This window comes from Trachypithecus francoisi, unplaced genomic scaffold (genome assembly GCF_009764315.1).
Source record: "Trachypithecus francoisi isolate TF-2019V2 unplaced genomic scaffold, Tfra_2.0 Lachesis_group1, whole genome shotgun sequence".
NCBI lineage: Eukaryota > Metazoa > Chordata > Mammalia > Primates > Cercopithecidae > Trachypithecus > Trachypithecus francoisi.
This window is the reverse complement of record NW_022681454.1, coordinates 78,570,557-78,592,632: the sequence shown is the minus strand read 5'-3', so window position 1 is coordinate 78,592,632 and position 22,076 is coordinate 78,570,557. Positions and strand designations below refer to the sequence as shown.

Below are 22,076 nucleotides of genomic sequence, written 5' to 3'. Positions count from 1 at the left end.
AATGCAGAACCCCCACTAAGGAGGCCCTCCCCTGATTTGCTAATGTTTGCCACATTAATTCAATAGTAGGCTTTCTTTAGTTGAGCGACCCATAGAAAGCCTTTCTTAGTTATGGAAGAATTAGCAGCCTTCTCCCCGTAAGCACACACTCGTTTTTCACCAATTTCTATAATGTGCACTTTATACATATAGTTTATACATAATAAAATATCAAATACAACTCTTATAAGCAGGTTTGGGGATAAAACCACATGACTCATGGTGTGAGTAGAAGAGCAAATATACACTAGAGAAGAACTTAATAGCATTGGACATTAAAAATGCCTTGGGCAAGGTCAGTGTGGTTTAAAATAAGAGCTAGGTCTTTCTGCTCAGAGAGTTAAAAGACCTTCCCCTGCCAATGCTTATTTAGTGTAAGCTCAACTGTATAGAAAAACTAAATAAAAATAGTGAAGCAATTAATTTTTTAATGACATGATTTAAAACAACATGGAGGGGTTTACAGATGCTAATAATAGAGGCCAGTGTGATGAGATAAGAAAAAGCATCCAGATACCTGAGGCAAGTTTTAGGTTTAGCTGGGCATTAAAGAATTGTTGAGTTTTAAAAAAGTTAATTGTGGTAAAATACATGTAACTTAGGATGTACTATTTTTAAGTGTCCCAATTCTGTGTGGCACCAAGTATCTTCACAATGTTGTATAACCATCACCACTAACCATTTCCAGAACTTCTTCATATCCCAAACCGAAACTTATTAAATAATAACTGTCCATTCCCCTCTGTACTCCCTCCCCACACCTTGGTAACCTGTTCCACTTTCTGTCTCTGTGAATTAGCCTATCCTAGGTACGTCATATAACTGGTATCATACAATATGCCTTTGTGTCTGGCACATTTGACCTAGCATACTGTTTGCAAGGTTCATTCATGTGCGGCATGTATAGAATGTTACTTTTTTTTTTTTTTTTTGGCTGAGTAATATTCCATTGTATGTATATACCACATTTTATCCATTCATAAGTTATTGGACCACATTTGGATTGTTTCCACCTTTTGGCTATGGTGAATAATAACTGCTGGGAACATTGGTGTACAAGTATGGGTTTGAGTTTCTGCTTTCAATTATTTTGGTTGAATTTTATACTACTAGTGATGAGGGAGACATAGCAAGTACCGGAAGAGGTTATAAGCAGAGGGTTTGTTGACATTTCTTTTATTTTGAACTATCACTAAAATCTTGCATTGTTGACTGTTCGTAAGTGTCTCCTTCCTCCTTAAAGCTCTTTGAAAGCAAAGGCCATTTGCTAGGTTCAGCACTTATCAAGTACCTGTATTTACTGAATAAGTATTTACGGAATAGTTCCTGGAGCTCCTAGCTTAGAGCCATCATTCCTTATAGTACTAGCTGGTCTCCAGAGTGTTGGGTTTTGCCATCTATCCTTTTTTTGGGTTCATTAATTAACACATGTTCAGGGAACAGAAAACAAACCTTAATATTAGCCTCAGCCAAACATAATTGGGGAATTACATTTGCTAATGCAAAAAGTCCTGATGCAGATAAAACACAATTCAAGAAACATTTGTTAAGAACTTGCTGTCTACCACACACTTTTCAAAATTTGGAATTTCAGATCAATTTCAAAGCTAAGTTGGAATACCTTTTTGAAAGGCATTCTCTTAATATGAAGCTCTACTCTTTTGAACAAATCTTTACAGTTTTTAAAAATTGTGAGACTACTATAACAATATTAAAGACAATTTAAAAAAGAGAATAAACATTACAGTCCCACCCTAATAAAAGCCCTATTTTCATTTTATAATATGAGTTTATAAATCATTTATTTTGAAAATAAAACCCTGAATACTTCTGGTGGCAATTAGTTATTTTTTAAAACTCTAGAAGTGAAGCATGAACTCATGATCTTGAATTTAGAGGGACCTCTTTGGAGATATGCATGGCTTTTTGATTTAATGAAGCCAGGCTTTTCTTGGTGGAGCAGCAGAATTGACATGGGTCATCTTTGGGGGATAGATCTGTAGACTGTTGACATCTGTTATAGGGACTGGGTGTTTAGGAGCCTGTCCTTCTCTTTATTTTTTCATATGTTCAGGATTGAAGAGAATGTTTGTATTACTGTGCTAGAGGGAAAAGTACGATTTAGGATCCTTACCTGCAGGATCTAAGACCTTGGAGTGGGTGTAGGAGATACAGACACAGTTGAACATCAGTACAAGGCAAATGAGTGATGGGCTGCCTTTGTTGGTGAGATTTAGTGAGGACAGGTTATCGCGACATGGAGTGGCTAGGGAACAACATTCATGAAGAGGCTGTCTTCAGTGAGGCTTTACACAAGATAAGACGTGTCCAAGGGACACAGGCAGAAAGAATGATGGGCATGACAATGGATAAAGAATGTTCTCAGGATCCTTAGCCAGTCAGCCTAAGGAGAGGCAGGTTGGGTCTGGGGAAAACAGCTAGAAGTTAACCCCATGACAGTTCCTTTAAGTTGTAAGAGCTGCTACTGTTAGCTACTGCTGCCTCTTTTGTGGTTTTGAGGCTGGGGGTGGAGTTGTTTTTTTTTTTTAAAAAAAAAAGATATTGTTTTAGGCTGGACCTCAGAGCTTTGAGGGAGGATGAGTTGGGGTGGGGTGGGTGGCGGCTGGCGAGGAGTCTTTCAGGAGAGGATGTTACCTCTGTGAAGTAGTTGGCTGGTCTCGGGTAGGACAGCAAGAATGGAAGGGATACAGGGTGTGTGGAGGAGGCTCTGAAGGAAAGAATGCTAGGATGTGCTGCCCGAGATGGGGAAGTCAGGTAGGAATGTATTTGGCAGATGATGGGAACTCGTCCCATACATAGGAAGTGGGTGAGTCTGGACTGATTTGGAGGGCCAATAAGATGTTCCATTTCTGGAATCAGTGTGCCTGACATTATGTGTTTTCCATGTACCCAAGCATGGTTCTAAGAGCTTTACATAACAGCCTTATAAAATAAGTACTGTTACTATCCCCACTTTACAGATGAGAAACTGAGGGCAGAGTTGAGTAGGAACTTGCCTCAGGGTTACGCACTTAGTATCAGAGCCCAGATGCAAGTCTAGACAGTCCTAACTCAAGAGCCAAGCTCTTACTTGGTAGGCTGAAAGGCTTTCCTGCTTTTCTATGATAGCATGTATTAAAAACTGTCCAGTCCTGTTTTAATCTCCTTGCATGTGTTACTTCACCTGATTCTCAGAAGAATTCTATGAGATGAGGGTATTTTTATCCTCATTTTCCAGGTGTGGAAACTTGGACACAGAGTTAGGGTGATTTGCCTATGTCACACAGCTAGACTTAGCTGCATTGGCCTGGTGTGTCTCAGGAAGTCAAGGATGTTTCCTTGACTGGATTGTAATTATCTATATCCATCAGATCAACCCATGAGAAAATGGAATTGATTGAAATAGATTGCAGTATAAATCTTTAAGAATTATTGGGTCAAATTTGCTATCAATATCATGCACATTCATTGGGAACTGTTCCTTTTTTTAAAAAAATAAATAATAGAAATAACATCTCTATTTATTGCTGCCTCTGTTTTTATTATTTAGTGCTCTGTACAACTCTGAAAATAATCCTGGCCACTGCGTGTCCATATTCTTGCTGCCACATTTAGATGCTGCACTGAGTGGACTCAACGTCTCACTCTATAGCCTTTATCACGTTGTTGGTGCCTAATAATATTTAGTGTTTATAATTGGCCTTATTGTCTTTTGATCTGGGGTATACTTTGCTTGACATAATGGGGCTACAGTGGATGCCACCACAGGCAATATTTGGCTAACAAACAGGAATTGAGACTGGTCATCTATACACACACCTGCAGGAAGCAATTTCCACCCTCCTATAAAGCACCTTCAGTCTGTCCCTACCCATAAGTGCTCTTCTTTCTATCTCACATGCGAGGAGGTCTCCTGTTTTCTTTACCTTTAAGCCTGGTTCGGCTACAGATCTCTGTTTCCGTCTTACACTGCCAGAACTACCCAAGGGAGAGCTCTGCATTTGCAGCCTGTAACCCTGGAGCAAATGACACTTCCCATTCAACTGAAATTGTACTTTAGAATTTCCAGCGGTCTCTTTGTAACCAGATTAGGGGTCTTTTGTTCATTTCCTGCCATCTTACTGTGGCATCTGCCCTTAAAGCCACCACCCTCTCTTTGCAACTTTGTACTGCATTGCCTTCTTTGCCACTTAGCCTCTCTCCCCTTTCTTCCTGGTGGTTCTTTTTCTTAAATCTCTCATGACCCTTTCCTACACCCTTTTGGCTGGAAGATCCCTTTAAGATCAGTGCTTGGTTGGTTCCTCAAACCCGTTTCTTTAATGATCTGATCTTGTTTTTTAACTTCACAAGGTGTCACTGGACCACCATCGTCTGAATTCCAGGTTATAAGCAACCCACTGCTGAGAAGTCCCATTACCAGCCAGGTTGTACCTGTGAGCAAATGACACCTCACGTCCCCTGCCCTCAGACTATGCCCCCATCCCCTATCCTAAGCCATGCTGAACTTGTGTGGCTCATTCAGATCAGCCCTCATCTGCAACCTTGCATATGGTGGCAGGGGACATAAATCTGATGTGCATGAACTATTCCCCGGACCATTCCCCTCACCATTCTACAAGAGGTCACTGAGAGCCCCCAGGGAGTCTTGTTATCACACTGCCCAAGCCCACCTCACCTGGGGACCTTGCCTTCTGCCTCCTCACTGAAGTCCTCCCTGAGTCAACCTTTTGCTTTTTCATCCCACTGACATGTCCTTCCTCTGACAATCTATGGTGTCTTTTCGTCTTTATTCTGAATTCCTTACTGTAGGTTCTCATTACTTCTGCCTGCGACTAGCACTTTTCACTCACTTCTTTGAATCTAGTTGATTCTCTGGGATCTCATTGTGCATGTCACTTCTCTGCTGAAAAACCTAGAGTGAATCTACAGGGTCCCTGAGGTACATTCCCAGAATTTACACCCAGAAGTTCAGAACCCTTGGTGGATCTGGTTTCACTCCATGTAGTCTCACCTGTCACGTGCTCCACAAGGCACCGTTTTTTAGCCAGGCCAGTTTCTGAATGACTCTAGAGGCTCTGTGCTCACTTCACTGCCAGCCCTTTCTTCATGCTTTCGTCTTCTCCTTCTCCTCCTTTGCCTTTATGATATGGTTACACTCCAGCCCACCTCTTCTTCTTCAGATTCACAGTAAATCTCATAGCTATGTTTTACTTCAGTAGTTTGTTCTATTTTTTTTTTTTTTTTTAAGAGAGATAGAGTCTCACTCTGTCACTCAAGCTGGAGTGCAGTGTTGCAATCACAGTTTGCTGCAGCCTCGACCTCCTGGGCTTAAGTGATCTCCCGCCTCAGCCTCCCATGTAGCTGGGAATACAGGTGCCCACTACCATGTCCAGCTAATGTTTTTTCTAGTTTTTGTAGATGTGTTGGGTGGGGGGCGGGTCTCACTGTGTTGCCCAGGCTGGTCTCGAACTCCTAGGCTCAAGCAGTCTTCCCACCTCAGCCTCCCAAAGTGCTGGGATTACAGGCGTGAGCCACGGCACCTGGCCAGCAGTTTGTTCTTTAAACCCTGAAATGTATGTAAGGATCATGTCTCACACTAGCATGAACTTTTCCCCAGCATCTGTCATGGTGCTTTTGTAGATGATAATGAATAGGTATTTGATTACATGGAGGCATGCATGACTGAATGAACTGGCTGTTGTAAAATTTCTAGAGTTCAGGTTTCATATTCAGAGCCTAAAGTTTGCATCTTTATAAACTAAATAGTTTCCTATCTAGGAAACCTATTTAGGCATTAGGGTGTTAAAACAGGTGTATCATTTTCTGCCTTAGTGTTTAGAGATTTGTGAATAGTTCTCCTTTTGATGAACATTGCCATGTAAAGGGAATTATATAGAAAGAACTGAATTCACACAGTTTTAAGGAAAAGCTATTCTATGTCATGGTCATGTACATTCTGCCAGAGAGAGTGACAGGCCAGTAGTTCCCCGCCCCCCCCAGTATGAGATTTTGTTTCAGTTGTTTCTAAGCTGGGTGTCTGCATGTCCACACTGTGAAGATGGCCCATATTCAGAATGAAAACTTGACCCAGTTGTATGTTTAACCCAGAGAAGGCTGTGGCATCCAGCACATCCTGGCTTGGGGACCAAATGTGACCCTCAGGATTCATTGAGGGTTGGAGAAAATAACTTAATTTTCCAGATGAACTTAAGACATTTTAGGCAGAACTCTCTTTTCAGCCATAAATAGCAGGGCAGCTTTGTCCTATTTTTATTGTAGAGTACACAGAAGATGGAACTCAGTATTGGAATAAGTGCTTTATTTCGCCAAGGAAGACGATCATACTCAACACGATTCTGTTTTTCTTGGCAGGCTCTTCTCAACCATCTGTGAGTCCAAGGGAACCGTCTCCACCATCCATCCATCCAGCAAAATCAGAGTTAATAGTCCACGTGGGCAACGAGATTAGGCTGTTGTGCATTGATCCAGGCTTTGTCAAATGGACTTTTGAGATCCTGGATGAAACGAATGAGAATAAGCAGAATGAATGGATCACAGAAAAGGCAGAGGCCACCAACACCGGCAAATACACATGCACCAACAAACACGGCTTAAGCAGTTCCATTTACGTGTTTGTTAGAGGTAAATGCTTGGCTTTCTGCGATGCTGTGCTTTCGAGAATTTAATATCCTGCTCTTAATTTTGGATGACATATGGATCACTGAGCCATAGATAAAATATTTCTGGCTGGGTCTAGGAAGCCTAAAACACATGTTTCTTTACTGTTCTCCCCCATCTTTTGATATGATACATAGTGGCTTTGGGTATGACCCCAGCTGGAGGACTGCAGGACTGTGATACTTTTCCTAATGAGATTACAGTAGGTTTAGCCCATTTGCGCTGGTGCTTTGAGTAAACCCTGAGAATCAATTAGGCCCTTTGGGAAAGCTGCATTTTAATGCCTTGAGATACTAGATACTCCCACTTAGTAAAAACACTTCAGGGAACCGAAGGCCTCTCAAGGCCTAACCAGACCAACACTTCAAAAGATGTGGCCCACTCTTAAGGAGTAAATTTCAGAAAAATAACTTGGTCAGCTAAACATCCCATGTCTGTCATGGGTTCTTTGTAGAGTTGTCCGTAGAAAACATTGTGACCTCTTATAAACAAAAGAAAAATAAATATGGTAGTTGGAGTTCTATGCCTCATTTCCTATGACAAGTTCAGTGATTTGTCTATGATTTTAATAGCCTTGTCAAGAGTAGGCATGCTGGGCAGCAGTGTATCTTGTAGTTGATGTAAAAACTGATCTACTGACAGCTTAAGGGGCATATCCAAGTGACGGGAGGAGAAATAGAGTCCTGTTTTCTAGTTCTCGGTGTCCCTAGACTGGGGCTGTCTTTGAAACAGGCCTGAGTGAGAGGCCTTATCCATGATATTATGAATGAATAATGGATACTTTTATTCTAGATTGGAGATCGTAGGTGACTCCTGAGTTCAGTTCCTTACTACAGTATTTGGATAAGATGATCCATTCTGTCTTGTCTTCCTTGCATAATTGTTAGGGAGCCCGGATGGTACAAATTCTAACATGCTCCATCAGGAGCGAATAAAGCTGACTCTAAAGCTTGACTGTGCCTCTCCGCTTTATCAGTTGTCCTTTCCTAAGTAGGTAGCTGCAAAGAGATATACCCTGGTAAGTCACCACTTCGCCTCAGGGCATGCTTCTGTAATTGCTGAGCTAACCCATGTGCTGTCCTTTACATTCAGGAAGGCATTCTGCAATTTCCAGGTGGCGATGAAGTATCATAACAGTTGAGTAAATGAGGAAAACTGTTGAATTGGTTAAATCACTCTAACAGGACTCACAGACTTTCTTTATAGGGAAAGTCATCTTCTGTATCTTGGAACTATCCTTAATTATAACAAATGTAAGATGTTTGAATACTTAAGTAATCTGTGTTATGGCAATGAAGGAAGGTCGAGCATCATTGTAGAAGCTAGACTCAAGTGACCAACAAAGAGTAGATAGAACAGTAACTAGCTATGGCCTGGGACCATACATAGTTCAACCATCATGAAGTCATTTATTTGCAGAATAAATTAGTAAGGCTGGGAGATGTGTAATTTATCTTGGAAAACTGTTTTTCAGAATTGGTCAAGGTTAAGGATAAAACACAAACCTATTTCAATGATGTCAAGTTCATGTTTGTGAAACACCTGATTTTCAGATGGAAAGGACAGTTTAAAAACAGATTTTGAATGTAATCTGTGGGCCTAAACATGTATCTGTATTATCATTACACTGTAGAGGGTGGCAGCATATTGTGTATACGGAATTAGGTTTGTCTGGCTTCTGTGAGGCCCCAGTCAGCCTGAGCCACTCCCGGTCTGTGCCTGGTGTCCTGTCATAAAGACTAATAGTGTTCACTTTCACTCACAAGCGTCCTGGCGGGCTACGGTATTTGTCACAGCATTCCTGAAGCTCACAAGCTCCCCTTGTGCATTTGAAATAACTTGATTTCCAGAAGTTACATTTGCATGTTTCTTCAGAGGAATATGAATCGAGTGAGGCTCACCTGTCATGGGGACTAGGTGGCCTGGTGAGAGTTTTTTGGATTCTCTTTAGAATCCCAAAGACTCTGGAGACGGGAAATCCTGGAAAGGGCCCTGCACTGAGGGGTTAGAAGGAGGAAGACTTTCCTGCTCTCACTAGGAATCATCACACTGGCTTATTGGTGGATGATCCCTGGAGTTGTAATAAAGTTTTCCTGAAGTTTTAAGAGCTCAAATGCTGCTCTCTGTTGGACCTGGGTTTGAGTTCCAATCAGCCATTTCCAGGTCATGTCACTTTAGGAGGGTTGCTTTTATGATGATGCAGTTTCATCTATGAAATGGCAATAATGATAGTACTGATCACGGGAGGGGCAATTTGAAGATTAAATAAGATTAAGTGTAATGGTGTCCAAGCTTAGTGTGTGATACATGGAAAGCGTTTAATAAATGTTAATTCTCAATAGTACTAGATGGATAAATTTTGCTTTTGTTTACACAGAAAAAAGCAGCCATTTGTGCCACTAGTCATGAAAGGCAACATATTAGATCTTTTAAAAAGTGTTTTCAGTGTCTGTGACCAGCCATTCCAAGTACTAATTTTGGATATGCGCTTCTACAGATCCTGCCAAGCTTTTCCTTGTTGACCGCTCCTTGTATGGTAAAGAAGACAACGACACACTGGTCCGCTGTCCTCTCACAGACCCAGAAGTGACCAGTTATTCCCTCAAGGGGTGCCAGGGGAAGCCTCTTCCCAAGGACTTGAGGTTTGTTCCTGACCCCAAGGCTGGCATCACGATCAAAAGTGTGAAACGCGCCTACCATCGGCTCTGTCTGCATTGTTCTGCGGACCAGGAGGGCAAGTCAGTGCTGTCAGACAAATTCATCCTGAAAGTGAGGCCAGGTACTGGCTGTTTCTTATCTACTTCTGGGAGTTGAGAACTCACTCATCTAAAGAAGACTTCTCTCCTCGTTGGTCCACCTTAGTGTAGTCAGTCAGGGAGCTGGCTCTTCATAGTTCCCCCAGCTTCAAAAAATGTCATCTGCTTTTGAGTTTGTTTATTTCATGGTCCTGACCCTGTGTGGCGGTTCCACAGCTGCCTCTCATAGAGGCTAATGTGTCTGCCATCGATTGGCATTTAGACTGGACTGACTTAAGTCAGCCCAAAGTTTCATAATTACATCAAGTATTCCTTCCAAGAGAAACCCACTGGGCAGCTTGAATTATGTTGGTTGAAAAGATTAGCATGCAGATGATTCATTCTTTGATTTGCTATTGACATGTGAATTGGCTTTCCCTTCAGCTGATCAATTGCAATGCATTCTCAAACTGTTTGAGATCTGAGAAGGAAAACCAGTTGACTGTGGAACTTGCTATTGTTGTGCCATTATGTAGAATATTTCGTTAGCTGGAAGATAATCTAGGTTTTAAATCTCAGGTATCATCTAATTCAACACCAGCTGACATTCAGCTATTGAGTACAGTTTTTACTAAGGCTTTTGAAAAAGTGTACTTATTGAAATTAGGGAAAATTTGATTATTTAAAGCCTGGGATTTCCAGAAGTGAGCAGGGTAGGATTTGCATGAGAAAGATGCCTGTTTGCTTGGAAGAATGTAAGTAGTTGTTGGTCACATCCCCATGACACCATCAAGGTTGTCTGAAGTAAAGATTAAAGCAGCTTCCCTATGCTAGGGCTTCTCCTTGGTTTTGAAAAAGCATTTTCCAGAAGCATTATAATCTCACAGTGGGCGTTTCTGTTATTTTCACTCAATTTACTTGAAGGAGGCATGATTTAATTGCTGATACCTTCAGATATGCAAGTAGTACAGATAGGTTAGCACCATGCTTTGTATTTTATTTAAAAGATGACAAAGTAAGCTGTACACATTTGAGGAGAAATGGTAAATCAAAATTTCATGCTATAATACAACAAATTATTTGAGGGGCCACATTTCTTTTCATTGTAGCCTTCAAAGCTGTGCCTGTTGTGTCTGTGTCCAAAGCAAGCTATCTTCTTAGGGAAGGGGAAGAATTCACAGTGACGTGCACAATAAAAGATGTGTCTAGTTCTGTGTACTCAATGTGGAAAAGGGAAAACAGTCAGGTGAGTGAATTGCTTCATTCTTTTCAACATATTGTTCTGTCTCTGTGGGAGATGGTAAGGTTTCTCTTTAAGAAGAGTCTGTCCTGGAACTACCTCGGTTAGTGTGTCTGTCAGAGGTGGATTGTCTGGGAGAGTGCTGGGATTGCATATTTCCCCCCTTCATACCTCCACATGGAGATATATACATTTATTATTAGTAACAAATTAATTTTATACATTTATTTTGAGAAACTTGAGGGAACTTCAGATTCATGTTATTACTTCATGCTGTTTCTTTGAAAAACTCTGTTAGGGACTTAAAAAACATGGTTAACTGCATGAATACTTTGATTTCAACTATTATTGATACTGTTTAGGCCAGATTATTTAAAATATTGAAAAGCATTGCCACTTCCATACTTAAAAAGAATAGACAGTCTCAGATATTCACCAGAAAACTGTATTTTCTTTCTCTTCCTCTTCCTCCTCCTGCCCCGTATTCAACCTTGGCAGTTTTATACCTGTTTAAAAAACTCTTTGCTAAACAAATAACCATGGTGATTACCATAATGCAAAGACATTGTGATGATATTCGTGTAGACCTGTGGTGGATGATATCTTGCTAAATGAAGCCTGCCATTGACTGGGAGAATGGATTGTACCGTAGACTTATTCTTTCAAACTAATGACTCAGAGAAACATTTTAGTTTTTGTATCATATAATGTAATAAAAACAATAGCTTAGGTATGGATTTTTGGCTAACCTTACAGAATACAATCCCATATTAATTGGCTTTCTATAATCCTTGATTTCAGATGAGAGAACAATTTAGACGGGGTGTACATTTGAACGTCTGTATAACTTGAACATTACCCTTTTTTGAGATGAGAAATTAAATTGCCCCAGGCAGTTTTGTTCTGAACCATTTTTCCCAGGAGCCCTGCATGCCATTCCCAATTAATCCACTGGTGTTGGTAGATAAGCCTTCAGTGTTAGGAGCTCTTTGGGGAAATCCCAGTGTGCACCTCCAAGGGTTAAGGAAAACCAAATCACGTGCAAACAATATGTAATGTGTGACTTGCAGATGGGGCTCATGGCTGTCTGCCAAGTTTCATCCATGAATCTTTTATTGGTATCTTTTGGCTTAATTTGGAATACTATTAGCACTATCAAATTATTCAAAAATCCATAATATTTTATTCTGACCCTTTGGAATAAGTTTAACTCACAATGTAATTTAGGGTAAAATGACTTTTTAGCATTGTTGCCATTGTTTCAGCACAGGGAAGTCTTGGAGTTTGTTCAATACTGTTAATCTTGGTTGGTTAGCTTTCTTAATGCCTCTAAACCCTCGCATTTTTACTTACTAATAATCAGAATCTTTGACAGTATCCTAAATTATGGGCTTTGGGTTTGGATGTTCATGCTGCATCTCTTCTGACTGCACTATTCCTTTGGACGCTGACAAGTTCAGTGTTCCTGTTTGAGTTCTGCTGTGGACTCTTGGGCTCTTGAAAGAACTAGAAGGAAGATACCTTAAATCGAGACTTTGGTATGTTATCTGTCCATTGTCACTCTGCCTTTGTAGAGAAGTCTGTAAAACTATGAACTGGGAAAAGCCAGTTTGAAAATGTTGCTTCACCTTGCTTTTACATCTTCTTGACAATTGATCTTATGCTGTGAAATGGTACATTTCTGCCAATTATTAGAAGACTCTCTTAGAAGGGGATAGTAGGAAATCTACAAAGTGTTACACACTGGAAAAGCCTTTAAAGATAGGTTTGTCCCCAAATACCCTTTTAGAAACAAAAGTCAAGCCTAGTGATGCTCTTGACTTACCTAAGATCTCACAATTAGTTAACAGCAAAGCAGGTTTCTGTTCTTTTTAGTTTGAAACATTCAGCTTCAGCAGTCAACTTTTATGTGTGGTTACTTTAATGTAAAAATATTTGTACAACCATAATAACATTAAAAAATAGGTATAATCCGACCATCATAGATAGCAATGCTGTGTAATAGAAATACATGAACCTTATGTGTAATTTTAAATTTTCTAGTAGGCACATTACAAAAAATAAAGGTAAAATCGATTTTAATAATATATTTTATTTGACCCAGTGTGTCTAAAATATTATTCCATAATGTAATGAACATAAAAATTATTAATGAGATGTTTTACATTTTTTTTAATACTAAGGCTTCAAAATCCAGGACATATTTTATGTTTACAGCACAACTTACTTTGGACTACCAGATTTCAACTGCTCAGTAGTCCCAAGTGTCTAGTCCTTATAAATGCTATATAGTCTGCATTTTTTCATATTTTTTTCTCTTTTCCCCTATGCATATATATTATCACATGATTGCAATTTTAAGGTACATTCAATTTGTGCTTTTTAAATAGGTAAACACCTCTCTTACAGTCATAATGCTATACTTGATATACATTTAGGTCATTTCTGAGTTTTTACCACAACCAACATGTTGGAGCTTTTATTTTCTGTTGAGCAATTTCCTCAAGTTAAATTTGCTAGAGTTGATCAGAGGGTATGAACATCCTGGCACGCTCCTTTCCAGAAGGATTTTTCTGATTTATAATACTGTCAGATGCTTTATTAGGTTTACCAAAGCCTCGCCAAGGAATCACTGTTGGTCTCATTCCATGTCAATATTAGCTCCTTTTACTTTACTTAGTTGTTTTTTTTTTTTTTTTCTCATTGTGATAGGAGTGTGTGTACATTACAGAAAATTTGGAAGATGCAGAAAGCTATATTTGACTTTCTTTAATCTCTTCAGAAAGCTGTTGTAGCTTATGTTATGGTTTCCCCCATGACTTTTTAAATACGAGAAATCTCTCCATGTCTCGTCTGCAGACAAATAATGAGTGAGATGGTATTATCACAAGGGTAAATGCACAACCTTTTCTTTTCAGCTCATGCTTAAATAATTTGGGACTTGTTCTTAGATGTCTCTTATACCTTGAAACTCCCATCAGTGGTTCACAAGATTCTGCTGGGTGAGAACTGCAAGATGAGTTTCCTAGCTAGTTGTTGACATTGTGATTCTGTTTTCATTCTTACAAATAATAAATTTTAATAAAATAGAACATTATTGATATTAGCAGTGTGTTTGCTCTCAGTTGTTGGGACATAGAATAGAAAATGATGTAACAGGACAGGACAAAAATATGCTGACTCATATTACAAAATATCAGTATCCTGTAATATTTCATATATAGCAACTTTTAAAATTTAGCGTTGCATAGAATTTGGAATTATACATACTAGGGTTAAGAAATGAATTTTCATTTTTTCCCAATCATTAATAATGTCTGTCTTTCAATATAATCCTGTAATATGAAGTGTTCCAATGGCAGACTTGTCATGACGTTTTATTATTCTTACTTAAGTAGCGTATAATGAAAGCTAATATGGAGAAGTTAATTGCTGCTATTTTTAATTTATCTAGGAAAGATTCTGAATATAAATTATATGGTAATCTTTATTTTTTTTTCTCCTTTTCTGAAACAAGCAGACTAAACTACAGGAGAAATATAATAGCTGGCATCACGGTGACTTCAATTATGAACGTCAGGCAACGTTGACTATCAGTTCAGCGAGAGTTAATGATTCTGGAGTGTTCATGTGTTATGCCAATAATACTTTTGGATCAGCAAATGTCACAACAACCTTGGAAGTAGTAGGTAAATACCTCTATGGGAATGTTTAAATTACTGGCAGTAGTGAAAGAAGAAATTACTAGATAGTTTCCTTTTTATGTAAATGGAATGTTGAACAGATTCTTAGAATTTTGTTATCACTGAATGAATGAATGAAAATTATTGTAGCCTCTTGCAATGAAAGCACAAAACCCAATTCTACCAGTTTATTGGAGGAAAGTGGAAAGCTGTTACTAAAATTGTTCAAACCTATTATTCTCTGTGCACCCCACCCTCCTTTCCCCACCAAACAAACAAAAGTTGAGGTTTTTCAAAAAAGCTAGTGCTCGCTGAATGACTTGAGTTTGGAAATGGATGTAGAATTTATCAAGGATCACAAATGCTTAGAGCCTGAAGTATTTCTCTGAAACTTCTGGTAGGGGCTCTGCCCCTTGGTTTACTGTTTTGCCACTCATCAGCTCCAGTTCCTTGTGGTAAGGACTGAATTGGACTTTTCCTCCCTAGTATGCCCTACCTCCTTCTCACCTATTCTCTAAGCATAAAGATAATAGCATAAACCTTCAGGAAGGAGTGACATGGGGACACAGGTCTTTGGTTCTACAAAGCATAAACTACAACATGGTGATCTGTCCCCGGGCCCCATCATATCTGGTATGCACAATTGGTTTAGCCTTATCTTCTCTACTCTAGAAATTTCACTAAATATTTATTTTGCAAGCATCTATTTAAAGAGAGCAGAGCGTAGTGAGTTTCTTCATGCTTTTGATTTACTGAGATTAATAATTATTTTTAAATTACTTTGTTTACAATTTTCTTTTGTCTTTTGAATATTGTTTGAATTTAATCCATTTTTCTGTCTTTTTAGTACAGCCATGTTCCTAGTGCTTGACTTTCATTAAATATTTCTAGGGTGGCAAAATTCTTTATCAAAAACAGTAAAAAGTGATGCAGTATTTGTTTTCATCTCTTTCCCCGCCTCACCAAATTTCTTCAATAATTTATGTGGCAATATTAAAGCTTTATGATTATCCCACAATAATCTCGTAAAATTTTGGCGTTTCTGCCCATGTTATAATGGAAAGTTTCTCCCTAGACTGAACATGGAAAAGATACTTTACTTGCAATTATAGTCAGCACACAGAAAGTGTACTACTTTGTTCCTAAACATGATTGTGAACCATTTATTAATTTGAATAGAAGGCTATGCTTTTAAAATATTAAACTCCATAAGCACTAATTTGCTAAGTTGATTAGGGAGCATGTTGATATATCAGCTTCAGCTCCAGAAAGCAATTAGTAAGGATGTTTTGAGAACATTGTTGTATGTAATCGGATTTTTAAAATCCATTCATCACTTTCCAAGAATTATCACTGTATGACTGGAAGGACTTGTGACTGTGAAACCTGAATCTGGTTTTGTATGGTTTTGAGAATGGGTTGGGGTGGAACAGGAACAGGAGGAGACAAAGAGAAAAGTAATTTTTTAGTGGCTGGGAGGAGGATTTGGATCCATCATGGAGTGATGAAGAGAACAAGGCTTTGGGATCACTCTTTTTTTAAGAAATAATTTTTTTTATTGTATATTTTTAAGATACACATGATGTTATGGGGTACATATAGATAGTAAAAAGATTACTATAGTGAAAGAAATTAACGTATTCATCATCTCACAAAGTTACCCTTTCTTTGTTATTGGTTTTGTGACAAGAGCTGTTAACATTTTACCTGGTTTTGAATTGGGGGCTCTGCCTGTAATCCCAGCACTTTGAGAGGCTGAGGCCGGTAGATCTCTTGAGCCCAGGAGTTTGAAACCAGCCTGGGCCACATGGTGAAACCCCATTTCTACCAAAAATACAAAAATTAGCCAGGCGTGGTGACACATGCCCGAGTTGCAGCTACTTGGGAGGCTGAGGCAGGAGGATTGCTTGAACTCAGGAGGTCGAGGCTTTAGTGAGCTGTGATTGTGCCACTGTGCTCCGGCCCGGGCAACAGAGGGATACCCTGTTTCAAACAAAACAAAACAAAACAAAACAAAAAAAGACTAAGTGTCACAATTATTAAGTAAAAGGTATGCTAAAGTACTTAAAGCAGTTCTTAAGGACGTAGTAAGCACATAAATGGTGGCCACAAAGATAATGTTAGCAATTACTTTATTGCTTTCTTTTTCAAGATTTTTTTTTTTTTTTTGAGACGGAGTTTCCCTCTGTTGCCCAGGCTGGAGGGCAGTGGCCGGATCTCAGCTCACTGCAAGCTCCGCCTCCCGGATTTACGCCATTCTCCTGCCTCAGCCTCCCGAGTAGCTGGGACTACAGGCGCCCGCCACGTCGCCCGGCTAGTTTTTTGTATTTTTTTGTAGAGACGGGGTTTCACCGTGTTAGCCAGGATGGTCTCGATCTCCTGACCTCGTGATCCGCCCGTCTCGGCCTCCCAAAGTGCTGGGATTACAGGCTTGAGCCACCGCGCCCGGCCAAGATCTTTTTAATATTATCATATAACCTTTTCTAAGGACTCCATTATTTATTTAACTAGTTCTGTTTTGCCATTTTAAAAATTATAATAGCGTTTAATAGTGTAAAAAGCACTTTTTTTTGGCCTGTAGCTATCTATCTCATGTTAGGAAGAGTTCTCCTACTGAAATTACAAGATTTGATCAAGGAATAGATACTTTTAAAAAATCTATATTGCTAAATGCTTCCTGAAAGAATTGTGCCAATTTACAGTGTGTAATGCAGCATGCTACTTTTACCACACTGGCAAAATTATTGAGTTTAGTTAAAATTAGTTTTGCTATTTTTGATAAGTGAAAAGTGATGTCTTATTTTAATTACTAGTTTAGCTAAACATTTTTTCTACATTTTATTCTTCTCTTTTTCCTGTTACATTATTTTACTATATAGACATTTAAAAATATTTATGGATTTAAATTTGCCTTTTATGATGTTTTTCTTCTGTTGCTTCTAAAATGCCTAGAAAACTGCCCCCTCTGTAGAAGTTTCATAGGAGTCAATTCTGTTATTTAGTTAAAAATACCATTTTATTGTTAAAATGCTCTTTGATTTATCTGTGATATATGGTAAGAAGACCTAAGGTTATTTTTCTTCAATACTAAAGAACATTCTTTGAACATTTTTATTAAACATTAGGGCTCGCTTTTTTTCCCTTGATTTATGATACCTTATCACATATACAATTATATTGGGTCTGTGTATGAACTCTCTATTTATTCCAAATATTTTTTAACCTAATAAACATCAAGACTAGTAGATTTAGAAGACTTTTAAGATGGTGACAATCTTTAAGAGGATTGCTTAAGAGAGGGAGATGGAAGAATCAGTATTTCAAATGTGTATCCTTTCTCACTTGTGACAGATTCTACAAGAGCAGAATAAAATGGAAAACGGCTAGTTAAAATGCTCTTACTGCCAATTAATACTGGAAATCAATCAATTATCTTTGTAATTCCAAGATGAGGTTCTGTTTTTTTGTCCAGTAGTTGTAGGTAATGGTTTCTTTCTGTCTTATTTCATTCTAATTAGATAAAGGATTCATTAATATCTTCCCCATGATAAACACTACAGTATTTGTAAATGATGGAGAAAATGTAGATTTGATTGTTGAATATGAGGCATTCCCCAAACCTGAACACCAGCAGTGGATCTATATGAACAGAACCTTCACTGATAAATGGGAAGATTATCCCAAGTCTGAGAATGAAAGTAATATCAGGTAAGAAACAGACCTTGCCCTAGGGGATTACACATTACCCCCTTTTCCACGGGGCTTATCAGATTATTTCTGTAACCCATAAATCCACAAGAAGATACCTGGTAAAGAAGAAAGTCTGGGGCTGCCTCCTGTGTCCTCATCCTAGTATTCCATTTTGTTGTGTGTTTAGAGCATGCACATGTGCACACACACACACCTGTGTGCCTCAGTTTTCTCACTTGTAAAATGGAGGACAATTTTCTAGAGATCTGAGCGTAGCTCAAAGCAGTAACTGGCATGTACTCGGGATACAGCAAGTCTCTTCAGAGAAAAAGGGAAGTTAATACTTACAATTGTTTCTTAAAGCTCTACGAAAACTAAGAGCCAAATAGCTTCGCTTCAGGCAATGAACCCGTGTTCTTTTACATTAGACCTCTCATTTGACCCTCAAAACATTATAGTAAAAATAGTAACAATAGTAATACTTCAGGTAAGACATAAGTGCTTTTTTCTGAAGCATGGTTCTAAGTACTTTACATATATTCACCCACTGACCTGAAGCCTCACAGACGTTGTGAGTAGGCATTCTTATTTCCCACCATTTTTATAGAAGAGGAGACAGAGGTACAGAGGGGTGAAGTAATTTGACCAAGACGGAATGGCTAATAAGGGCTAAGTACCCGGATAGGGTTTTGCTCTCTTTTTCCAGTCAGGACTGTTGACTGTTGGAAAAATATGGGTGAGAGATGATAGCGTCCCGGGCCAAGGACTAAAGGTTGGAGGGAAGAGGATAGATTTGGGAGGTCTCCGGGTGATTGAGAGGGCAGGAGAGGCAGGGAGGAGTTGAAGATGGCTTTAGGTTGGGTGGTGAGAGACCATTCAGGGAGAGGAGGAGGAGGCGGAGGGGCAAGTTTCTGAGGAAAGACAGTGACTTCGGTTTGCGGTTTGTTGGATTTAAGATTGATAGTGGGATCTTGAGTGGGATTGTTCAGGTAGGAAGTATATTAGGTCAAACGCCCTAGAAGCAGAGCCTGAGACAGGGATTCTGAGGCAAGTGACTTATGCAGGGAGATAGAGACTGACCAGGGAGTAGGGGAGGAGGGGTGAGGGGGAAGGGAGGCAAATAAGGATGTGGCTCAGATGACCCCAAACCTCAGTCTTAACCAGGAGCTGAGCGGGGCTTTTGCACCTCTCTGGCTGTCAGTCACTTACTGACTGTAGACCTGGCTGTACAGTCAGCTTCTTCCAAGGACCGCGCAAGGGCAATCCTTGGGAGAAGGCTACAGTCAAGGGTTTGGGGGCGTGAAAGTAGCTCTGTAGAGGAGACATGGTACAGAGAACCCTGCACTGGAGGTAAAGACGTGAAGGTTGTGGGCCAGCAGCGAGTAGCTCAGTGTGAGAGAGTGGGCTGCCCAGGGAGCTCGCACAGTGTGAGAATCGAAACACCGCCTATGGCAAGTTGGTGTTGTGGCCCATGTGGATCGTGTGTGTCATGGGCTGCCCAGGGTGACACATGTACATCGGAGCCCCTGCCAGTAACCCCGACAGGATGGTAGGGTGCTCAGTGTACACAGCCCTATATGGTGGCCTTGCAAGAAGTCAGAAGCTTGAGCAGCAGATACTACCAGGAGCACTGAGAATCTCCGGGGTGGAGGAAAACCAGGAGATGGGGGTGTTGCAAGAAGGAAGGTGAGCAGCGTGGACCTCGCTGAGGGCCCAGAGTGTCTGTGTGAGGGCAGTGAGCATGTGCATGCAGAGCAGGCAAGTTCGGGACACTGTGGAGAGCAGGCTCCTGCAGCACCATGGGCAGGGGAGGAAGTGGTATGAGGACAGCCCGGAGTGGTGGGGGAAGGGGGAGGTGGTGGGCCAGTGGAAAGGCTGCAGCCTCTGTCAGGTTACCTTTGTGCTTAACTTTCCCCACTCTGTGTTCTCTCACAACAGGTGTTTGTCCCAGATGGAATATGTGTGTGCGCGTGTGTGTATTTGTTAATGTGGATTTTGCTAATATTTACTGAATTAAATGAGTTATATTTTTCCTCAAACAGGCATAGATTTCCAGGTAGAAACTGAAAAAGACATGCCTTCCAAGGCAGACTATCCACAGGTGATTGATTAATTGTCTTTTCTTTGTAGATACGTAAGTGAACTTCATCTAACCAGATTAAAAGGCACTGAAGGAGGCACATACACATTCCTAGTGTCCAATTCTGACGTCAATGCTTCCATAGCATTTAATGTTTATGTGAATAGTAAGTAACATGAAGGGCTCCTTATCTTTTAATTCTTTATTCTTTTAAAGTTGTGGCTTGTGTTTGTAACAGCTGCAAGGACTCAACTTGTGTTCTGTGTGAATAACGTTTCATGATAATCTTGACCTTCACAGAGACTTCATGGTTTGGTGGTTAGAGTGTGTCAAAAAACCAGTTCCTTGTCCTACATTTCACTGACCACAGGACCTTGTTAAAGGTGCTCAAATTCTGTGTGCTGCCTTTGAAGTAAACAAAGGAGCCATAGAAGTTGACCATAACGGTTGTTTGAGGGAAAATGTATTATTATTGATTGTTGGAATGGCGGGGGCTAGTGGTTGAATAGGAGCTGAATTACTATATTAGGAAAGAGATGCTATTGAGCCCTGACACGATTTCTTTGTTACAGTGCCATCTCTTTTGAGGCCGTGATGTTATTTGTGTTTAGATTGTTCTTCCACTGAGACAAATGCAATATTGACAGGCCTATGGCTCACTACTGAGTACCATGTGGTATGTGGGAGAAGGTAGCAGATGGTTTAAGATGGGAGATGGGCATGGCCATGGGCATCTGTGGGGTCCCACCTACCCCACTCCTACAGCCCACCACTTCTTAGAGAAATGTCTGCTCTGAAGTTGAGGCCAAGGGAGCCCGATCATGAGCTAGAGCTTTTGCCAAGTGCAGGGCTTCTTCCTGGCTCCACTCTGGGCCCTGTGTGCATTTCTAAGGAAGGTGCCTGCCACACCATACCTGCTAGGGCAGGGGAGGCCCCCAAAGACTAGGAATTCCAAGGGAGTGGCCCAACAAATGACTATCAGAATTGGTTTTCCTGGGTGTGTGGAGGATGAGGAGACACCTGGAATATTTCATAGAGAAGAGCTTAGGAGGTGGGCACTTTATGTGTGTTGGGCTATAGGGAGTTGTGGGAACGAAGGACTGGGGCCAATTCCTTGTCTTAAAGGAGCTTACTTTCTGTACAAAGTGTTGTGGTTTTGTTTTTTTTGTTTTTGTTTTTGAGACAGAGTCTCTTGCTCTGTCTCCCCAGCTGGAGTGCAGTGACATGATCTCGGCTCACTACAACCTCCACCTCCCAGGTTCAAGTGATTCTCCTGCCACAGCTTCCTGAGTAGCTGGGAGTATAGGCGTGCCACCACACCCAGCTGATTTCTGTATTTTTAATAGAGATGGGGTTTCACCGTGTTGGCCAGGATGGTCTTGAACTCCTGACCACAAGTGATCAGTTGCTTCGGCCTCCCAAAGTGCTGGGATTGTGGGCATGAGCCACCGCTCCCAGCTAGATGTTTTGTTTGTTTGTTTGATTTTGAGACAAACATGTTTTTGTTTTCAAACATGTTGACAAACATGTTGAGCCAGCGTCTGTGTCTGTCACCCAAGCTGGAGTGATCATAGCTCACTATATCCTTGTACTCCTGGGCTCAAGAGATCCTCCTGCTTCAGCCTACCAAATAGCTGGGAGTACAGGCATGCACCACCACATACAGCTAATTTTTAAATGTTTTTTAGAGACGGGGATCTTGCTTTGTTGCCTAGACTGGTCTTGACCTCCTGGACTAAAGCGATCCTTCTGCCTTGTCCTCCCAAAGCACTGGGATTATGGGAGTGAGCCACAATGCTCAACCTGTATGAAGTGATTTTACATAATTGTCTTATTTGATGCTACAGCTCAGGAAAGACGGTAGGGTGGGTGGTGTGAGCCATTTATAAATGAAGAAAAGAAATAACTGGACAGATTTTTGATTGCTAATC

At 40.3% G+C, this 22,076-nt stretch overlaps 1 protein-coding gene across 4 annotated transcripts in view; it reads left to right on the top strand.

Annotated features, from left to right (window-relative positions):
- The window catches only part of KIT (KIT proto-oncogene, receptor tyrosine kinase), an 83,557-nt gene that overhangs the window by 32,165 nt on the left and 29,316 nt on the right, over window positions 1-22,076 (top strand). For all 4 annotated transcript variants that reach the window (XM_033214652.1, XM_033214650.1, XM_033214649.1 and 1 more), the window contains exons 2-7: window positions 6,412-6,681; window positions 9,215-9,496; window positions 10,562-10,698; window positions 14,213-14,381; window positions 17,894-18,083; window positions 20,196-20,311. In XM_033214652.1, coding sequence (XP_033070543.1) covers window positions 6,412-6,681; window positions 9,215-9,496; window positions 10,562-10,698; window positions 14,213-14,381; window positions 17,894-18,083; window positions 20,196-20,311 — 1,164 coding nt within the window. The remainder of the gene's footprint in view (window positions 1-6,411; window positions 6,682-9,214; window positions 9,497-10,561; window positions 10,699-14,212; window positions 14,382-17,893; window positions 18,084-20,195; window positions 20,312-22,076) is intronic.